Source organism: Pseudorca crassidens, chromosome 5, assembly GCF_039906515.1.
Source record: "Pseudorca crassidens isolate mPseCra1 chromosome 5, mPseCra1.hap1, whole genome shotgun sequence".
Lineage (NCBI taxonomy): Eukaryota > Metazoa > Chordata > Mammalia > Artiodactyla > Delphinidae > Pseudorca > Pseudorca crassidens.
In genome coordinates, this window is record NC_090300.1 from 67,900,918 (window position 1) to 67,921,300 (window position 20,383).

The 20,383-nt window shown below is 41.8% G+C and overlaps 1 protein-coding gene across 2 annotated transcripts in view; it reads right to left on the reverse strand.

Moving 5' to 3' along the window:
• Positions 1 to 20,383, reverse strand: part of LIPH (lipase H) — a 45,794-nt gene that overhangs the window by 9,573 nt on the left and 15,838 nt on the right. Inside the window, exons 3-8 of one of the 2 annotated variants that reach the window (XM_067737243.1) lie at positions 19,523 to 19,631; positions 14,804 to 14,905; positions 12,642 to 12,731; positions 9,634 to 9,801; positions 8,310 to 8,405; positions 6,456 to 6,567 (exon numbers count right to left, since the gene is read on the reverse strand). In XM_067737243.1, the coding sequence (XP_067593344.1) occupies positions 6,456 to 6,567; positions 8,310 to 8,405; positions 9,634 to 9,801; positions 12,642 to 12,731; positions 14,804 to 14,905; positions 19,523 to 19,631 (677 nt within the window). The remainder of the gene's footprint in view (positions 1 to 6,455; positions 6,568 to 8,309; positions 8,406 to 9,633; positions 9,802 to 12,641; positions 12,732 to 14,803; positions 14,906 to 19,522; positions 19,632 to 20,383) is intronic. The other variant, XM_067737244.1, reaches the window with a different exon arrangement.

The window sequence follows — 20,383 nt, forward strand, 5'->3', positions numbered from 1 at the left end:
AAAGTGGATTTTATATGCAAAAATCAATTATTTTAATACACCATATCAATAGAATTAAGGACAAAAACAAATGGTTATCTCAATACATGCAGAGAAAGCATTTGAGAAAATCCAATATCCCTTCAATATAAAAATACTCAAGAAACTAGGAATTGAAGGAAATTCCCTAACCTGATAAAAGGCATCTACAAAACAAAAAAGTTAATATGTACTTAATATTAAAAGACTGAATGTTTTCTCCCAAAGATGAGGAACAAGACAAGGCTGTCTCTTGCCACTTCTATTCAGCTTAGAAAGAAGTTCTAGCCAGGTCAGTTAGACAAGAAAAGGCGGGGGAAAAAAAGACATTCAGATTAGAAAGAAAGTAGTAAAACTATCTCTATTTGCAGATGACCTGATCTTGTACATAGAACATCTTACTGAGTCCTCTAATGAGTTAGCAAGGTTGCAGGATACAAGATCAGTCAGTTGTAATTCTGTACACCATCAATGAATAATCTAAAATGAAATTATGGAAAGAATTCAATTTACAGTAACATAAAAAAGAGTAAAATACTTGGATTAAATTTAACAAAAGTGCAAGACTTGTACACTGAAAACTATAAAACATCACTGAAAGAAGTTAAGTAAGACCTAAATAAATGAAAGATACCATGTCCATGTTCATGGATTGGAAGACTTACTATTGTTAATACAGCAGTACTCCCCAAATTGATTTGCAGATTCAAGACAACCCCTCTCAGAGTCCCAGCTGCCTCTTTTGTTTTTTCACAGAAATTGACAAACTGATCCTCAAATCTATATGGAAATTCAAGAGACCCAGAATAACAAAACAGTTCTGAAAAATACCAAAGTTGGGAGATTTATACTTCCTGATTTCAAATTTTGTTATAAAGCTACAGTAATGCTACAGTAAGCTATAAGACAATGTGGTACTTGCATAAAGATAAGATATATCAATCACTGGAATAGATTGAGAGTCCAGAAGTAAACTCTTACATTTATGGTGGATGGAATTTTTTTTTTGACCATGCTGTGCGGTTTGTGGGATCTTAGTTCCCGACCAGGGATTGAACCTGGGCCCTCGGCAGTGAGAGCACAGAGTCCTAACCACTGGACCACCTGGGCGTTCCCGGTCAATTGATTTAGACAAGGGTCTCAAGACAATTCATGGAGAAAGAAGAATTTTTTCAATAAATGATGCTGTGACAACTGGATGTTCACAGGCAAAGGAATGAAGCAGAAGCCCCTTACCTCACATCACATGCAAAAATTAACTCCAAATGGATGAAAGGCCTAAATGTGAGACCTAAAACTATAAAGGAGTTGTATCCAGAATATACACAGAACTCTTGCAGCTCAACAATAAAAAGATAATTAGCTTAGTTTAAAAATGGGTAAGGCACACAAAAACCTGCACCCAGATGTCTATAACAGCTTTATTCAAAACTACCAAGACTTGGAAGCAACCAAGATGTCTTTTGTAGGTGAGTGGATAAACTGTGATACATCAGACAATGGAACATTATTTAGTGCCAAAAGGAAATGAGCTGTCAAGCCATTAAAAAAAAAAAGAAAAGAAAAGGAGGAACTCTAAATGCTTATATTACTAAGTGAAAGAAGCCGATCTGAAAAGATTACATACTGTATGATTCCAATTACATGACATTCTGGAAAAGGCAAAACTATGAAAACAGTAAAAAAAAAATCAGTGGTTGCCAGAGGTTGGCGGGAGGGAGGGATGAATAGATTTGAATAGGGAGGGAGCACAGATTTTTAGGGCAGTGAAACCATTCCATGATCCTATAATGGTAGACATATGTCATTATACATTTGACAAAACTCAGAAAATGCACAACACCAACAGTGAACCCTAATGTAAACTATGGACTTAGGGTAATAATGACATATCAATGTAGATTCTTCAGTTGTAGCTAATGTACTACTCTGGTACCAGATTTTGGTACTGAGGGAGGCTGTGCCTATGTGGGGCAGGGAGTATGTGGGAAAGTTGTGTACTTTCTGCTCAATTTTGCTGTGAACTTAAAACTGCTCTAAAAAATAAAGTCTGTTTAAAAGGAAAAGAAATGGCTAAGGGATCTGAATAGACATTTCTCCAAAAAGCTCTACAAATGGTCTACAAGCATATGAAAGATACTCAGCATCATTAATCATTAGGAAATTACAAATCAAAACCACAGTGAGATATCATGTAATGCCCACATGAATGGCTGTAACAAAAGACAGACATGTATGAATGGATAATCAAAATGTGATATATACATACAATGGAATATTATTCAATCTTAAAAAGGAAAGAAATCCTGTTACATGCTATAACATGGACAAAACTTGAGGACATTATGCTAGGTGAAATAAGTCAATCACAAAAAGACAAATACTGTATGATTCTACTCATATGATGTATCTAAAGTAGTCAAATTCATAAAAACAGTAGAATAGTCGTTGCTAGGGGATGGGGGTGGGGGAAATGGGAATTGTTATTTAATAGATGTAGAGTTTCAGATTTTGCAAGATGAAAAGGTTCTGGAGAGCTGTTTCACAACAATGTGAATATACTTACGAATGAACTTACACTTAAACATGATTAAGTTGGTACACTTTATGGGGTTTTTTATCGTATGCTTCTTTATCATGATTAAAAAGAAAAAACAACTTTTAAAGACTGACAATAACAGTGTTGGCAAGGATGTGAAGAAACTGGCACTCTCATACATCGCTGGAGGGAATGTAAAATGGTGCAGTCCTTTTGGAAAACAACTTGGCAGGGAGTTCCTTAAAAAGGTTAAACACAAAGGCCTCTATGATCCAGAAATTCCATTCCTAGGTATATACCCAAGAGAAATGAAAGCATATGTCCACACAAAAACGTGTACATATATGTTCATAGTAGCATTATTCATAATAGCCAAAAAGTGGAAAAAACCCAAATATCCATCAACTGGTGAATGGATATTTAAAATGTGGTATGTGTGAGCACAGTGGTGCATCTGGGCCAGAGGTCAGTGGATCAAAATACAATGTAGGGCTTCCCTGGTGGCGCAGTGGTTGAGAGTCCGCCTGCCGACGCAGGGGACACGGGTTTGTGCCCCGGTCTGGGAGGATCCCACATTCCGCGGAGTGGCTGGGCCCGTGAGCCATGGCCGCTGAGCCTGCGTGTCCGGAGCCTGTGCTCTGCAACGGGAGAGGCCACAGCAGTGAGAGGCCCGCGTACAGCAAAAAAATACAATGTAGAATATTCATACGATGGAATATTGTTCAGCCATAAAAAGGAACGAAGTCCTGATGAATGCTACACATGGATGAATCTTGAAAACATGCAAATCCAAAAAAAAAGCCAGACACAAGGGCTTCCCTGGTGGTGCAGTGGTTAAGAATCCACCTGCCAATGCAGGGGACACAGGTTTGATCCCTGGTCCAGGAATATCCCACATGCTGCAGATTAACTAAGCCTGTGTGCCACAACTACTGAGCCTGCGCTCTAGAGCCCGTGAGCCACAACTACTGAGCCCACATGCCACAACTACTGAAGCCCACATATCTAGAGCCTGTGCTCCACGACAAGAGAAGCCACGACAATGAGAAGCCCGCGCACCTCAATGAAGAGTAGCCCCCGCTTGCTGCAACCAGAGAAAGACAACGTACAACAAGGAAGACCCAACACAGCCAAAAATAAATAAATAAATAAAATTTTTAAAGAAAGTCAGACACAAAAGACCACATATTGTATGATTCCATTTATATGACATGCCCAGAATAGGTACATCTATAGAGACAGCAAATTAGTGGTTGGCAGGGGCTGGACAGGAGGGAGGAATGGGGAATTACTACTAACAAGTATGGGGTTTCTTTTTGAGATGACGAAAATGTTCTGAAATTAGATAGTACTGATGGTTTCACATTTTGTAAATATACTAAAACCCCCTGAATTATAAACTTTAAAAAGGTGAATTTTATGGTATGTGAATTATATCTCAATTTTTTTAAGGTTAAAAAAAGAAATATATCTAAAACACATATACAGGGAGAGTCAACAGGCAGATAATATCCTTGAATGTGACTTCATTTGTAACCCATAGACTGGTAAGACTGAATAAGCTCAGGGTACATATTCTAATATTATTATTTCCATTTTCTTAAATCATAAAAATACTAAACACTAAAATGTTCAAGTTTACCTGGCAAAAAAGAGAAAAGTGTCCATAATCTTACCATGAAATAGAACAACTATTTCCTTTTCTCCCATATATTCTCTGATCAGTGATGACTTTTTCACAAACATGACTAAAATAGGAATGACTAAACATGACTAAAATAAAGATGTTAAGGTCTCTATCTTAATCAAGAAACAAGCCTCCAACTTTAGGAATTCCTACTTGGGAGAAATTCGCTATATGAAATTCAAATTTCTAAGACATATGCAGAGCAAATATGTAACCAATTATTGGCACGAATACCCAAATTTTGCTGAGTGAGTGCTCCTCATATAACTGCACAGTCTCCCCTGCTGTTTCTTAGACTCTCCAGATGAGGTCTCTGCCCACCTTCCTCATTGATGCTATAAACTACCTGAGGCTGGTTTCTCAAGATGCGGCCCCTTAGTGGTTCCCTCCCTGAAAATGCTGCCCCACTATGGGTTTCGGGACATCGGTGCTGAAGGGAGTGTGATATCGGCCAAACTGCTTGCCCTCTGTGAGGCTCAGTTTCCTCATTTATAAAATAGGGATGATAGGGGCTTCCCTGGTGGCACAGTGTATAAGAATCCGCCTGCCAATGCAGGGGACATGGGTTCGAGCCCTAGTCTAGGAAGATCCCACGTGCCGCGGACCAACTAAGCCCATGCACCACAACTACTGAGCCCGCGCTCTAGTGGCTGAGAGCCACAACTACTGAAGCCTGCGAGCCACAACTACTGAAGCCTGCGAGCCACAACTACTGAGCCCACGCGCCTAGAGCCCGTGCTCCACAACAAGAGAAGCCACCGCAATGAGAAGCCCACGCACCGCAACGAAGACACAACACAGCCACAAATAAAAATAAATAAAATTAATTAATTTAAAAAAATAGGGATAGTAATACTACTTCACAGGGTTTTAGTGAGAATTACATTAACCAATGTCTGTAATGTGCTTGGTTCAGTAAACAAAGGCTGTTATTATTATGATCCAAGGATGCATTTTAAAAAGTCACTTCCAGGGAATTCCCTGGCGGTCCAGTGGTTAGGACTCTGCGCTTTCACTGCTGAGGGCCCAGGTTCAATCCCTGGTCAGTGAACTAAGATCCCACAAGCCATGCGGTGCAGCCAAAAAAAAGTCACTTCCAAACCCCGCACCCACACCTTCCTTATTTATCTACACAGTGAGCCCAGAAGGCGATTGCCAGTTTCAGATGACCATCTACATGGTACTCTATGGATGAGGCCAAGAGACAACCCAAGTGTCTAGTAGATAATAGGACCCAGGAAACATCTCCTAAGTAAATGAATGAAAGGAGCCTCAAATTCCTTTGCTTACACTAAAGGGTTTGGGGGTTTTTTTCCCTTTTTCCTGATTATAAATGTAACATGAAAAAAATTATTCATTATTTTAAAACTATATATATACAACAGCACAGCAAATTGAAAAGTAAAGAGAAACTTTAAAAAGCACTCACATTCCTACCACCCAAGGGGCAATCTAACATGTTTTGTCATGTTTCTTTTTCATTATTTTTACAGTGTTGAGCTAATTTTATACTTTATATAATTTTATATCCTGCATTTTTTCACTTAGTACATTATAAGCATTTCATTTAATGTTTTATAAATAACTTCAGAGTTTGAGTACTATTTTATTATATGGAAACTAACAATTTCCCCATCATTGGATTTTTAGGGTGTTTCCAATTTTCTATTGCAAATTAGATTTTCTGAGTGTCAGAAATATATTTATGTATATATGTATATTATGAGCTCAGAAAAGAATAGAAACGTGTGTATGTGAGTGGGTGCCTTTGGGCATGGGATTGTTGGGATGGGGCAAGGTTTGTGCTTTTATGTTACATAATTCTTTACTGTTTAAATCATTTATAGCTAGCGGGGATGACTTTTGAAATTAAATGTTTATGCAAAGGAAGGAAGGAGGAGAGAAGAAAGGAGGGAGGGGGGAGGGAGAAAGAAGGAAGGAAGGAAAGAAGGAAGGAAGGAAAGGAGGAAGGGAGGGAGGGAAGGAAAGAAAGAAGGAAAAAAATTCCTGTACCAATTCCATTTGTAAAGAGCCTGAAAGATCAAGAGCCACAAGAAGTAACTAAGCAAAAAAAAAAAAAAAAAAGTAACTTAGCAACATATCCCCAAAGACGCATACAGACCTATAATTAAAAAGTAGATATGTTTGGGATTTAATTTCTCTGAGCAGGAAAGGAAATAGCAAGCTGCAAAGAATCCGAGCCCAACTTACTGATTGATTTTGGATTCTGTGGTGTTTCCAGCTTTGTCTCTCAATTTGATTGTAATGGATCCTCTTCTTATATTCTTGTTCCAAGTTATAATATCCACAAAGTAATGATATACTACAAAACAGGGAGAGAACATGGTAAGAGAAGAATATTACCAACTTCTTTCCTGAAGGTTCAATTCGTAAAAACCCAACCTCCCTAATAACTGAGTCTCCTTTTCTCTTCCTCTAGTTTTTCTGCAAAGATCCAGGGCAGAATTTTCTAATATTTTTTTCTATTCTCTTTGGTAAAGATGGCCTGAGTGATGGCAGGACTCAGTGGTATGCAGTTGCCATGTGTAGGCATCACTCTTGGATCAGTGTTTCCACCTTATCGACTGAAATCTCATGGCCTACCGGCAAGTATGATTGGTTCACTTCAATCCCTGCCCATTTTAGAATAAACCAAATAGGGGGCCATGTAGAGACCCTCCACAGCTGTCAAGGTCTTCTTCAATCTGGGCCATGTCCACCAGCCTACCCAGCCTCCCTCATCTCCTCCCCAGTCATGCCACACCACCTGCACTGCCATGCTCTCTCTTGCTTCTGGGCCTTTCCCCACCTTGGACACTCTTACTTTGCCCCCTTTGCCAATTCATCCTTCAGGTTCCAGCTGAATGCACTCCCTCCAGGAGGCCTTCACTGACCCTCAGACTAAGTCAGGTCTCTCTCAGAGCTCTTATCATGCTCTGGTATTCTCTCATCATTAGTTAACACACTCTATTTACAAAATGTAAGAAAAATGATAACCAAAAAGTGGTAAACATATGTGTACATCTGTACAAATATTGCCTGTATAACGTCTTATGGGGTTTTTAAAAAAGCTAAAATATACTACAACGGTAACTAGGAAGGGATGGTTATTCCTCTTTGTAATCCCAGCAGTAATACCTATGGATATCCATTAATTCCTACTGAATAAACGAGAGCACGTAACGTATCCAGAGAACTATTCTTCCTCCCTACTCTCTGCTCCCGAAGGTCAAGGATGCTCTGGGAAGACGGGGATCCCACCATGATAGTCAGATTTGCTATCTCTTGGTCAGACTTGCAGAGAAGGGGAAAGAGGCTCAGGGAAATGACAGTCCCACTAGGGAATAAGGTCAGCCATGGGGTTGCCATTTCATGGCCCATTATTACTCAGGGGCTTGCTCCATTTGGATTGGGCAGACACCAAACCCTGGGCTGCCACTCATGATTCCAAAGAAGGAGGGAAACCTGGTGATGTGCAACCTCTTTTATAAGGGTTGCTCCCAAGAAAAGTGAAAAGGGGGGATAAGATTGTAAGATGTACATCTGCCCAGGAAAATTCCTACTTGCTTCCCGGGGCATCTGATCATCTGCTGCCCCATTTAGCTCCCATCTTGAATACCCAAACTCTCAATGTCTTTAGAAGGTCATTGTTTTAGTTTTGGAGCTGGAACTGGCCCATAGATGTGGCTGACACCTGATTTTTCCTAACCACAATTTCACGTCTCTTGGGGCTCAAGCAAATTTTCTGGAAGATCTTAGTGATTAGAATGGCCATCCAGTGAAGCTAACAACTATGATTTGTTGAGCTTTTAATCCTTATAACTCAGAAGATAGGCATGATTATCCCCCTTTTACCAAGCAGGACATTGAGACTCAGAGAAGTTAAATGTCTTGGTCACACAGCTATTATGTAGGAGAGTCAGGATTCAACCTAGGTCCTTCCAACTCCAAAGTCCATGCTTCACCATGGCCTTCATTTGCCAAGAAGTAGCCAGGAAGCTGAGACTCAGCCATTCCAAAACTAGAAGAGCTGGGCAACAGCAAGCAAGCACATTCACCACTCACTGCAGAAGGGTTTCTCCTCAGCTGTGTCAAAGAACGCTTTAGTCATAGGAGGATCCCGCTCCCTTAAATAGTCTTTCCAATTATCAGCATAGTAGCCTATAAAATAAGTCAGAAAAGTGTAACATTAACATGTATTATATAAATGGAAAAGCAATGGAGGAGATAGTGAGAACAGCGGGTTTGACTGCCACCACCATCGAGACAATCCCCCACGTACCCACTTGCCAAAGGACCCTCCAGTGGCTTTTCCCCCTATCTATTGACATTACATCACCAGCCCTGGTCCTCAGTAGCAGGGGTGGGATTGTGGGGAGTGACACACACTGGGTAGATTAAAAATAGCACTGATATATTCCAGCAATTCATTTTCTAGATTATTTAAAACAGATTCAGGTTTATACCTAGAACAGCATCACTTTTGGAAAGCGATGTGCTTCCTTGAAGAACTGTGATTGGGCCCCTGAAGTGCAGAGAACTTGGAATTGCTGTGTTACTCTGTCAACAGGCAGGGAAATGTCCTCCTTCATCACGTGCCTACAGGAGTGAGGCTGAGGGCCATCCCTGGGGCCTCTCTCTCTCCTCTGTCCCCACTGCTAGGGAGTGGCCTCCACATTCTGACTTAATGATCTGGAGTGGAACCCAGGCATCAGTATTCTTTAAAAGCTCCGTAGATGATTCAAATGCACAGTCAAGTCTGAGAACCCCTTGTCTATAGCATGCCCTGATGTTAACTTGAGTCTTTCCTTTGGGTACAATCAGAGAATTCTCATGACCATCCAGTTGCAAAGTCTCCACCACCCAGAATATTTCCACTAATGCTTAGCAAATATCCAAGCAGTCTCCACGGTGTCTATTACCCCAGCCCACCCCTGTATGTGTCCATGCACACAGCACCAGAGTGTGGCGTGAGGGCATTTACAGACACAATTTGTTAGAGGGGTCGCCTTGCCAAACCCTCCCCCAGCAGAGAGGTTGTTTGCCTGGAAAGAGTGCTCCTGTCCCCACAGGAGTAGACTACATAAGGTGACTGTGCCTGGGTGAGCTTGGAAAGTCTTCTGGAACCTTCTTTTTCTTGCTAGAATAAAGTATACAGGGAGGTGGCACTACCTTCTGGATGAAATCCTATATAGATTGCCTTTCTAACATTCTTTATTATTAGGAGACCCCAGAGTACTTCACAGAACAAATTGGCTAGAAAAAACTAAGTAAGTTTTTTAAAAACACAGGATTTTCAGGCCCATTTTTAGATGGTAAAATGGTACTAGGATTCTACCAGAAATTAGCTCTTTGTTCATCAGAGTGGGAAACTGCTTACTGGACTTACCCAGAAGTGGGCAGGACTCCGTCTGTGATATGCCACAGTTGACACACTTGCCGTTCCTATAATCCCGGTAGGAGTCACAGGGATACGCGGTGATGGTGCAGTTCTCTCTCAGCGAAGAAAGGTACAGGTACACGGACCTCTGGTGGTCACACTTAAAATACTGCATTCCTGGGTTGTAAAAGGAATGATCAAAGAGTAGAGCAGTTGTAGCATTTAGTAATAAATAGTGCCTCGCATATTGTTTATACACATAATTTATCATGTCCCCTACATCAGGCACTGTGCTAACAGCTTCAATGTACTTGATTCCATTTAATCCTTATAAAACCAATAGATCAGGATTCATGCTGACAAATGGCAGGAGACAAGAAGATAGGCATGATTACCCCCATTTTACCTAGCAGGACATTGAGACTCAGAGAGGTTAAAGGACTTGACCTTGTCCTTCCTTTGTCAGTGAAAGGAAGAGGAAATGTCAGTGGTAGTCAGAGATCCACCAGAGATTTTCAGCAGAAGGCAAGCACATTTAAACCAGTAAATACATGAGAGAAAGACGGCATTGGGGAGCAGTTTGTAGAGGAAGATCCCCAATGAGGGCAAGGAGAGGAGATAGTTGTGAAAAAGGATGGGGCGATGCTTCCACCTTGGGTCAGATGGGGAAATGAATGTAAAGACCAACTTTGTGATCTAAGGTTAGGATAGATAAAATGGCTCCTTCGGGTGGGACCTTGATCTAGGTACAAAAGTCAAATCTAGCTCAGCTCTAAGAGGTGAGGGTTTATAGCTGGGGCAGTATTTGGAATAGAAGCATGAGGAGTGACCATAGGGAGTCCGCAAGAGATGCGTATGAGGCTTTTCTGGCATTATTGGGGGCCATGGAGAAGTTAACAAGTTTGCCTGGACCTTGTACTTGATCAACAAGACTCCATGACTTCTCCAGAATGTGCCCAAGCAAAGATGGGGGCTGACATGGCAGAGACCTAAGGGCCTGGGGGTGCACAGGGCATTCATGAGAGCAGACAAGTGGCAGGGGCTCCATTTCTGCTCCAAAGGTGAAGGGTGAAGTGAGAGGAGCTGAACAATAGGAGGTGGCACTGGAAGCTGTAAGTGGGCAAGAAGAGGTGAGACACAAGCCTCAAGTTAATTCTTGGTGGGTGCCATGTGATGTGATGGTGAGAGAGGAAGCGGATGAGGCACAGAGGTGGCCATCAGAAGAGTTGGAGCTGATGAAGGACTTCAGTACAAAACATCAGAGAGGTTCATCAGAAGGTTGATGGGTCAGACGATGAAGTCATTCAGAAACAGGAACTGGGTCCCAAAGATGGGTAATCAAAGGAGGTAAGGATCTCAATAGCAGACAGTGAACCCCATGGAAAGAGGAGTTGTGATTGTGAGCTAGTAGTTTGGAGAGGCACTGGGAGCTGGAGTCAGATCAATGTTTCTTCTTTCTCCGGAGTCCACATATGCCCATAGAAGAGATCAGTGGAGGACATAAAGAAATAAACTGGGTGACAGAGGAGAAGCATGGGGCCAAGCTGGACTGGAGTAAAATCTGACAAGTCGACATTTAATTATTGTTCCTGGAACTTCCACTTGCAGAAACAATGAAGTTAATAATGCTACAGAGGATGTCCTTTGTAAGCAAAGCACATTATCTTTGGCTGCTCATGGATGTAGTTACATTACAGCACACAGGACAGGATTTGAATACACACCATTTATGGTACAATGTGATTGGCCCTACTTATGTCATTTCATCTGGATCATTTTCAAACACTACATCATTCCCATTGAGCCATATACAGCTACCATTTTGGAACAAGATCATCTTTTTCTAGAATTATTTCCATGATTGCTTAATTGTCTCTAACAATGGTGAAATACAGATTCAGAGCACTTGGCGGGGGCGTTGTTTTTTGTTTTATGTTAATTTTTGGCTGCATTGGGTTTTTGTTGCTGTGCACGGGCTTTCTCAAGTTGCGGCGAGCGGGGGCTACTCTTTGTTGTGGTGCGCGGGCTTCTCATTGCAGTGGCTTTTCTTGTTGCAGAGCCCGGGCTCTAGGCACATGGACTTAAGCAGTTTTGGCACGCGAACTCAGTAGTTATGACACACGGGCTCAGTAGTTGTGGCTCACGGGCTTAGTTGCTCCGCAGCATGTGGGATCTTCCTGGACCAGGGCTCAAACCCGTGTCCCCTGCATTGGCAGGCGGATTCTTAACCACTGTGCCACCAGGGAAGCCCAGGGTGGGTTTTTTTAATTCTGTCCCCCACCACACTTTAATGTTGCCCTCCAACTACCCATTTTTGTTTTGTGAGTTTTTTCTCGTTATAAAACTAATACATGCTCATTTAGAAAATAAAAAATAATAGCAAATTATGATGCAAAAATTACCTAGAAATCCAACATCCAGAGATCACCACTAATAATTATTTGGAGCACTTATGTTTAGTGTTTTTCTCTGCACTTACACATGTACAAATATACATTTAAAAAACAAATTGGGATTATACTGTATAATTTGTGTATTTTTCATTTAACATCATATTGTAAGCATTTTCATTAATCTGACAATATGGTTTTTAAGAATTACATTCCTTTGTGTAGGATGCACCATACTATTTAATAATTCTCCTATGTTGGACATTTAGATTATTTCTAAAAACTTAACTATTATAAACAATGCCATATTGATATCTTCACTCTGATTTTTGTCTACATTTTCCATTATTTCTCTAGGAGAGATTTCCAAATGTGTAATTTCTAGGTCAAAGACACACCTTTTCAAGAGAGAGAGAGAATTCAAAATCGCTTTTAATCATATGGTTATTTTTTTTAAGTAGTATATTTGAGTAATAATGTTTAATTTATAATTTATATTTATACCACCTCTATCTTCTCAGGAAATTTGTTTTTGATTAAAAACGATTTCACATAGGATGATATCAGATTTTTAAAATACGCCTTTTTAAACCACTATTTTACAAAATATAAAGTATCTGCACTTACCTCCAAATATTGTTTTGGGGCAACCAGGTTGATCCAATCCTCCGTTTGGGTAGAAGTCTATGTTTCCTAATGGTTCCCTGTAGCCCAGTGCTAAAAGGCAATATACTAGGCTTTTATACTGCTTTGAACTTTTCCCATCTCACAGCTCATTTGCCTGTTTAGGATATAGGCAGAGATTGTCTCATTCTTGTCTTTGCTGCTGTTGTTGTCGTTAAACCTATTTAAATATTTTGTCCAAAGTTAGCCAGATAGTTAGTTAGAAAGCAGTGATTTCCAAGTAGGAGACTATGAAGCTGGTAACAGAATTTACTTCCCATATTTCTGAAACTGTAAGAGAGTTTGGTCACTCATTCACTGCATGGCTGATAAAATGATATGTTTCCTGTTTATATTTGGCTGGAACACTCATTGCTAGGTGCTTCCTGAGCCTCTAATTACATGTGTGTAAGTCTTTAATGAATAAGAAACAGGAAAAAATGAACCTTTACTTAGTAGGAGAAACCTTTAAAATTTGGGGATCTAGGATGGTTAAAAGATTGGAAACTCTTCTAGAAAATGGGGACCTAGAAAATTATAGATTTAATAATTGCTTATTCTCTTTAACCTTGTAACTCCAAAGTAATCAGTAAAATGCTTGATTAAAAGTTTATACAGGGGGGCTTCCCTGGTGGCGCAGTGGTTGAGGGTCCGCCTGCTGATGCAGGGGACGCGGGTTTGAGCCCTGGTCCGGGAAGATCCCCCATGCCACGGAGCGGCTGGGCCCGTGAGCCATGGCCGCTGAACCTGCGCTTCCGGAGCCTGTGCTCCGCAATGGGAGAGGCCACAACAGTGAGAGGCCCGCGTACCACAAAAAAAAAAAAAAAAAAGATTATACAGGATCTTCCCTGGTGGTCCAGTGGTTAAGACTCCACGCTTCCACCGCAGGGGGCATTGGTTCAATCCCTGGCCAGGGAACTAAGATCCCACATGCCGTGTAGTGTGGCCAAAAAAAAAAAAAAAAAAGATTATACATATGTATGTATGTATATATATGTATAAACACATATATAGTGTATCATTGCAATAATGATAATAGCTATTATATGTTCAGGAAACTACATGTGTCTGTGGGTGTGACACTAGGGGTTTTACACAGATTTCTTCTAATTTTCACAATGTCTGAAAAGTAGGCATTGGTAAATTCAGATGAAGTAAGTTACACATGAAGATTCTGGGGCTTGGAGGACTTATGGACCAAACATGATACCACCAGAAAGAACCAAACCTGGGATTTGAGTCCACACCTGCCTTGACTGCAAAGATATTTTTCCTTCAAAATTTGCCCTCTCCAAGAACAAAAAATAAATTACTCTGTGCCGTCAAACATTAAAATAACATTGAGGTACTGCACCTAAGTAAGGTAATACTTTGCAAACTGCATAGTAAGAACACAGCTATTTCACAGAGACACTTCTTCTAAGGCAAACAATTGCTGAATACCACACCAGAGTGCCCACAATAGGCAGTCAAGGGTGTTTCAGGTGGTTGTATCACAAAGGAGATGTACTATTAAGTGTCCACTATGGTCTGTCCCCTCAGCCCTCCCCCAAGTTCCTACTCCAGCTCTTCTCCCAAACATCTGGATATAAAGACCCATCTGTAACATCAGCCCAACCCCCAAGCCATGTACCCAATCCCAGAAATGAAATCAACACCATAAAAGATAGAAATAGCCAGGAAGATCCACAGAGAGCTAGAGACCTATAGGTGATTCAGAAATGCTCTGTGTGGAGAGATACAACACTTAAACATATCTTTCAGCTTAAGGAAATAATGACAAAGAACCAACAAAAACAGGGAATCATGCATCCAAACCCAGTTGTACTTATGGAAACATTTGTCCACATGGTATGCAAATCAGCCTGTCGTTGACTGGTCAAGATGATCACTTTAAAAATAACAGGAGACAATGGGAAATGCACCTCTACTCCATCAGGAGATCCTGGGTGCCTGCATTAAAGCAGCTTCCCTTCAGTGTTGTGGATTTGGAAACTTGCCCGGTACGAAAAGAGGGAATCTAGAGGAACCTGATCCACCCCTGCATGACAATCCCCCTAGCGGGAGACTCTTTGGGAGTCTGGGGGTGAGGGTGTGGGTGGTCACTGACCCACAAGGAATGTTACCATCAATGTCAGAATGGATGACGTCAACGAACTGTGCATCACCGGGATCTAATCTGTCCTCTGGAGGTCTCCCATTGAATAAAGGGCCTGCAGGGTCCAGACCTGGAAGGAAAACAGAGTCGGCTTGGCAGCCCCACGCCATGAGTCACCTGCAGCCGGGCTTTGGCTCCCTCCCCACGAAGATGGCTCACAGGCTTCGGGGAATCCTTGGGTGGGCAAGCACTCACATTCCCCTCCTGCTGTGTCAGGCTCCTTTCCACAGCCCTGTATAGCCTTTTCCCACACTAAAGGTGGTTACCCTCACAGTGCCCCCTGAGAACTCATCCGGACTCCATCTGGAGGTGTACTATACCTTGTGCAGGGCTCCACGGCAGGGAGTGCACAGACATATGGGGACCAGGGACTGGAATAAACTGGTTCCTCAGGAAAAAAGCATCTAAGAGTGCATATGAAAAGCAGACACTGTACTTATCTTTATCTCATTTTAAATAATCCAGAAACTTCACTCAACTTTTCTTTCTTGTTATTAAAAAAGCTCCTTTATTGTTTCCATTTTTATTCACATTTACCGGCTCACCTGGTCCACATCACAAAGGAGGAAAGGTAGCTATTGTCATTCCCATTTTACAGGTGAATGAACTGAGGTTCAGGGAGGTCAAGTGTCTTAGCCAGGGCCACAGCCTCACAATGCAACCACAGCCTCACAGTGCAACCACCTCTCTCTGTTGAGCTTTTGGTTTCATTGAACTGGGTTTGGCAAACTGAGTGGGAAAGTGTGAGACTCACTGGTCAGGCCAGGTATTAGACTAGGTATGGAAGAGGGAAATTAGGTGGGTGCCAGTTCCTGCAAAATTAACCCACCCCATAAAGGCCTGAACTGATTTCTTGCTCTTGGTCAATGGTAGCTGGACATTCCTCACCATTATTATGAAACATCTGTAAAAACAAGAGAGCAGCTCCTATGATGATGTAACCACAAACTAAAAACAAAACACCAGAGGATCCCAAAGACCTTGCTAACTAGAAACTTACCTGGAGTGAAAAAGGTTTCAAGGGATGTCTCCGAGTTTTTAATCTATGAAGGTCACTTTAAATGACATCCCCTATCCCCACCCCCCCACCCCCATGGTATAAAATCCAAGAGATAGCATCTTTGCCTCAGCAGTCCTGGTTCTAGCCCCAATCTCTCCATTTCTCCCTGGCCAACACCCTTGCTTCCTTGAGGCATGTCTTTATCTGCCCCCTTATTTTATCTCCCTCTGTTTCCCCCACTCCCCCACCCCCCAGCTTTTCTTCCCCTTCTGTCTGCTCCCAACTGAAACTGATGTGGGGAGGAGGTGGATCAACACCCAGGTACCCAAGTCCACAGGATATTCTCTGCACAGAATGAGAAACTCATAACCTTGGAAAGACCTTGCTGGGGAAGCCTCCCCCTCCTCACATGAAACAGCACCATTTCCAGTCTGAAAAAATGAACAGTGAGAGCCTCAGTTTATAGCAACCTCCAGATCCACAGCAGATATATTGGCTTACCCTATAAAATCCAAACCAGGGCAATTTTGAAAGTGATAAGGCTGCTATTAATAATTATGCCAGGACAGAAGACACAAATGAGGATGGTCACAGTAAACTTGGACATATGATGTCCTTAGAGATAAGTCATAGCAAATGATCAGCTTACACTGTCAGCCAAAAATCACAAACTGCCCTAAAAAAAGCTGCATATTTTGTGTGAGCAGAGACCATTGGAGTCAGATGGATGTGACGTGGAACCCCAAACCTAGCATTAACCAGCTGTGTGATCTTAGGTTACTTTACTTCTGTGAACCTCAGTTTCCTTATCTGCAAAATAGAGGTAGAATTAATTGCTACTTCAGAAGACCTACCAAAGCACTCTGGGATCTGAATCCAGAATATTGAAATTATTATAGAATAGAAACAAAAATGACAAAATGGAGCTCTTTCTTGTTGCTCTGTGATCGCCAGAAAAGTGTCTAGCTAGTCCCTGGCTCTGATTACAAGATTAACCAGTTTGAGAATTTGATAAAAGCTGTGGACCTCTCCCCAGGACAGACGTCAAACATTTTGCATGCGTTTTCAGGGGCCTCTTATCCCCAAGGTCACCATGAACTAACTCTCCAAGGCAGTGCTGTCCAATAGAAATATACTGTGAGCCACATATATAATTTAAAATTTTCTAGCAACCACTTTAAAAAGGTAAAAAGAAACAAGGAAAATTGACTTTAATAATACATTTTATTTAACCCAGTATAGCAGAAAATTATTTCAACATGTAGTCAATATAAAAAATTTGAAATTTTTTAATACCCTTCTTTTGTACGTAGTCTTCAAATTCCAGTGTGTGTTTTGCATTTACCGCACGTCTCGATTTGCATTAACAACATTTCAGGTGCTCAGTGGCACCTGTGGCTTGTGGCTCCTATATTGGACAACACAGCTTTGTGGTCATTTCTTAAAGTATGGTGTTCAGACCACCTGCATCTTCTGGTTAAAAGTACAGGCCACCGGGAATTCCTTGGTGGTCCAGTGGTTAGGACTCCACGCTTCTACTGCAGGGGGCATGGTTTTGATCCCTGGTGGGGGAACTAAGATCCCACATGCCTCACAGCATGGCCAAAAAAAAAAATAAAAATAAAGGAAGTACAGACTCCTGGACCCCAAGCCCAGAGATACCAATTCAGCAAGTCGGCATTGTATCCAGCACCCCAAGGTGATTTTTGCAAGAATCAAATTTAGTGCATTATCAAGTGATGTAGGTACTTGAAATGTTTTTAAATCCATTCATTTCTTCCATCTTCTGTTGAAGAAATTAATGAAAAGTAATACCAGGAGATGTGCCTGGAGAGCAAAAGGAGAAGCAAGAGCAGAAGAAAAAAAGGGAAATGGAAGAGATGAAGCAGCCATTCTGGTCTAGATAATTAACAAGCAGAATCACCCAGTTCTTGGGAGTTGGGAGTGAATTATGGCCTTGGGTAACAGGCCAAATTCCCGCCCCTCAATCCAGTGATTCCATTCTGGCAGGGCAGTGGAAGGTGAGTGGAGAAGGGAAATGCTTTTCCCCTGAAATAGCTCTAGTAACAGGTGAGATTGACCTTGGGGGTCAGAGAGGATGAGGAGTTGGGAGAACATGGGTCCCTTAGAGGAGACAGAAAATTGAGCTGCAGACCGTTGACTGAGTCCAGGTCACAGAGCAGGACCACGTGGGCCCAGGGTGGAAGGGAGGTTGGCTCAGGGAATTTCCATGGTCAGAGGCCAGGTTACACTGCATTCCCATCCAAAGTAGTCGTGGGAACAGGTTCACTGGGCGGCTGAGGAGCAAAATTAGGGGGTAGATAGAATAAGGCAGTGGTGGGCCAGAGCCCCCCAGCACCAGCATTGGAGAGCAGTTTGCTTATCTCTTCCCAAACTGTGTGGTCAGTGATGTCAGGTCAGTAGCTTGAAACCAGCCACAGTGGGAGTATTTACATCATGGAAATCAGCAAATGCTATAAATCTTTTTTTTCTTTTTTTTTTTGAGAGCTGATCAGCTTCTAAACACACCACTGGGAAAAGTCCCAGCTCCCAGAGGAGAAGCTCCCAATAGACAAGGAAAACAAGCACATTTGAGCCATCTGTCCTTTGTACCCATAAAGGAAAATGAATTTTTAAAAAGTAAAGACATACTGCTTTCTAAAACATTATAGTAATAATTTTAAAAAATTGAAAAAGAGCTTTGCTTCCCTAGGAAAGCAAGTAAATAAGATAAGGGCAACCTTGGCCTTTGGGGTGAAAGTGAGAAAAAAAATAGCCAGGAAAAAGAATGTGACCTCAAGTACCAGAGTTAGAAGAGACACCGGCCAATGTGGGTGTGTGTGTGTATGTGAGAGGGACAGAGAGATTTAGGGCAGGGGGTGGTGGTGGGGACATGCCCAGGGCCACATGTCAAATTAAGTAGCACATTCAGACCTGTGGCTCTAAAAGGTTACCTCCCAAATGTCGTTGGTTTGAATCATTTACCTCTCCCCTCCCTCCCTCTGTTCACATCTACCTTCCAGATTTCCTAGATTTGGAATGGCTATCTCAATGTAAGGATCGATTCTGGGAAAGGTATGGAAGGCTTGAGTCTCTGAAAGAGAAAGCCTCCCTCAGACCTTCATCTGTAGCTATGGAAAGTTACAGAACACTAGGCAAATGAACACAGCAAGGGAATCTTTGGAGTTTCACCTGCTGTTGTTTCTGAGGGTTTTTATTCAGCTTTGGCCTGAAAGCCGATATTCACAGAGTAAGCTCCAGACAACATAATTCCCATCTCATTTTCCTATCATGAGGCTCCAGCTATGCCTGGGGATATATTAGGTATATAGTTCAAACTATCTTGGATTAAATGAAAGGAAGAAGGCTATCTGCTCGGGGCAAAATCCCCATGGGATGTAGCTGTTTTTCTAGCCATAGGAGAAATAAAGTCACCACCAATCTTTTCTATGGCATATACAATTTACAAAGTGCTTTGCACCTATTTTATTAAATAATAAATTTAATATTGCTAAGATCAATTACTACTATGGTCTTCCCTTTGCACAAGAAGACATTTGCTCAGAGAGGTTAAGTAATTGGAAGAGCTGGCTTTGAACCCAAGGACTAGGATTGCCTGCATCATGCTCCCCCAGGGAACACCCTGGGCAGTCTGGTTATCCTGTGCCCATTCACAGGAAGCCTTACCTGTAATTCTTCCCAGCTGGCCATTGTACATCTTTCCAACAAACCCAGCTACGTGGGCTCCTAGACTTACTCCAATCATGTAAATGTCATCCAGAGAAGCTCCTTCTGCCTGCAATTTCAAGAGGTCCATCGTTATAAATTGTGAGGGGCCAAGGAGGTGACAACATCTGGAGAAATTTCCTAACTCTTGACTTTGGAGAAACATTTCTAGGCACCTTATATCCATTATCTTATTGAAATGTCACAACTCCACGACAAACTAAATGCTATTCCTTTGATTATACAGATGAGGAGACTGAGCCCAGGGTTGAAGTCATCTGCCCAAGGTCAGGCAGGGAGGGCGCAGGGCAGAATTCAAACCCGTCTGTCCAACTCCACACTTATGCCTTCACCTTTATGCCGTGGTGTCTCCATTCATGTTTCTGCTAGAAGCCAAGCTGAGACATCCTTAAAACCTTCCCAACTGAGAAGGGCAACCAAACATTTAATGAACTCCTTTCTGTCGATGCTGGCTCAGTTAATGAAGTCACCATGGAGAGGGAAGGAAGGAAAGAAAGGGGCGGGGCACACTGACCATAGTCCTGGGGCAGCCATTCATGAGTCATTTTAATATTCACTTTCCTGAAGTCTGTGGCTTAAGTAGGAAGTTCATGTAAAATTTATGTCACCCCTGGCCACAGTGGCCACCAGGTGTGACTCTCTGAAGTAGTCCTGGTGTCAAGTCACTTCTTTTTTTTCATAAAAAGGACAGTTCATGAGATAGATTAAATTAAATTAAATTTAAGATTTATTTCATCTTTGTAAGTCTTCTGAAAACATAAATCATACACACAAATCGTTCATCAACCATGTGTATCAGTT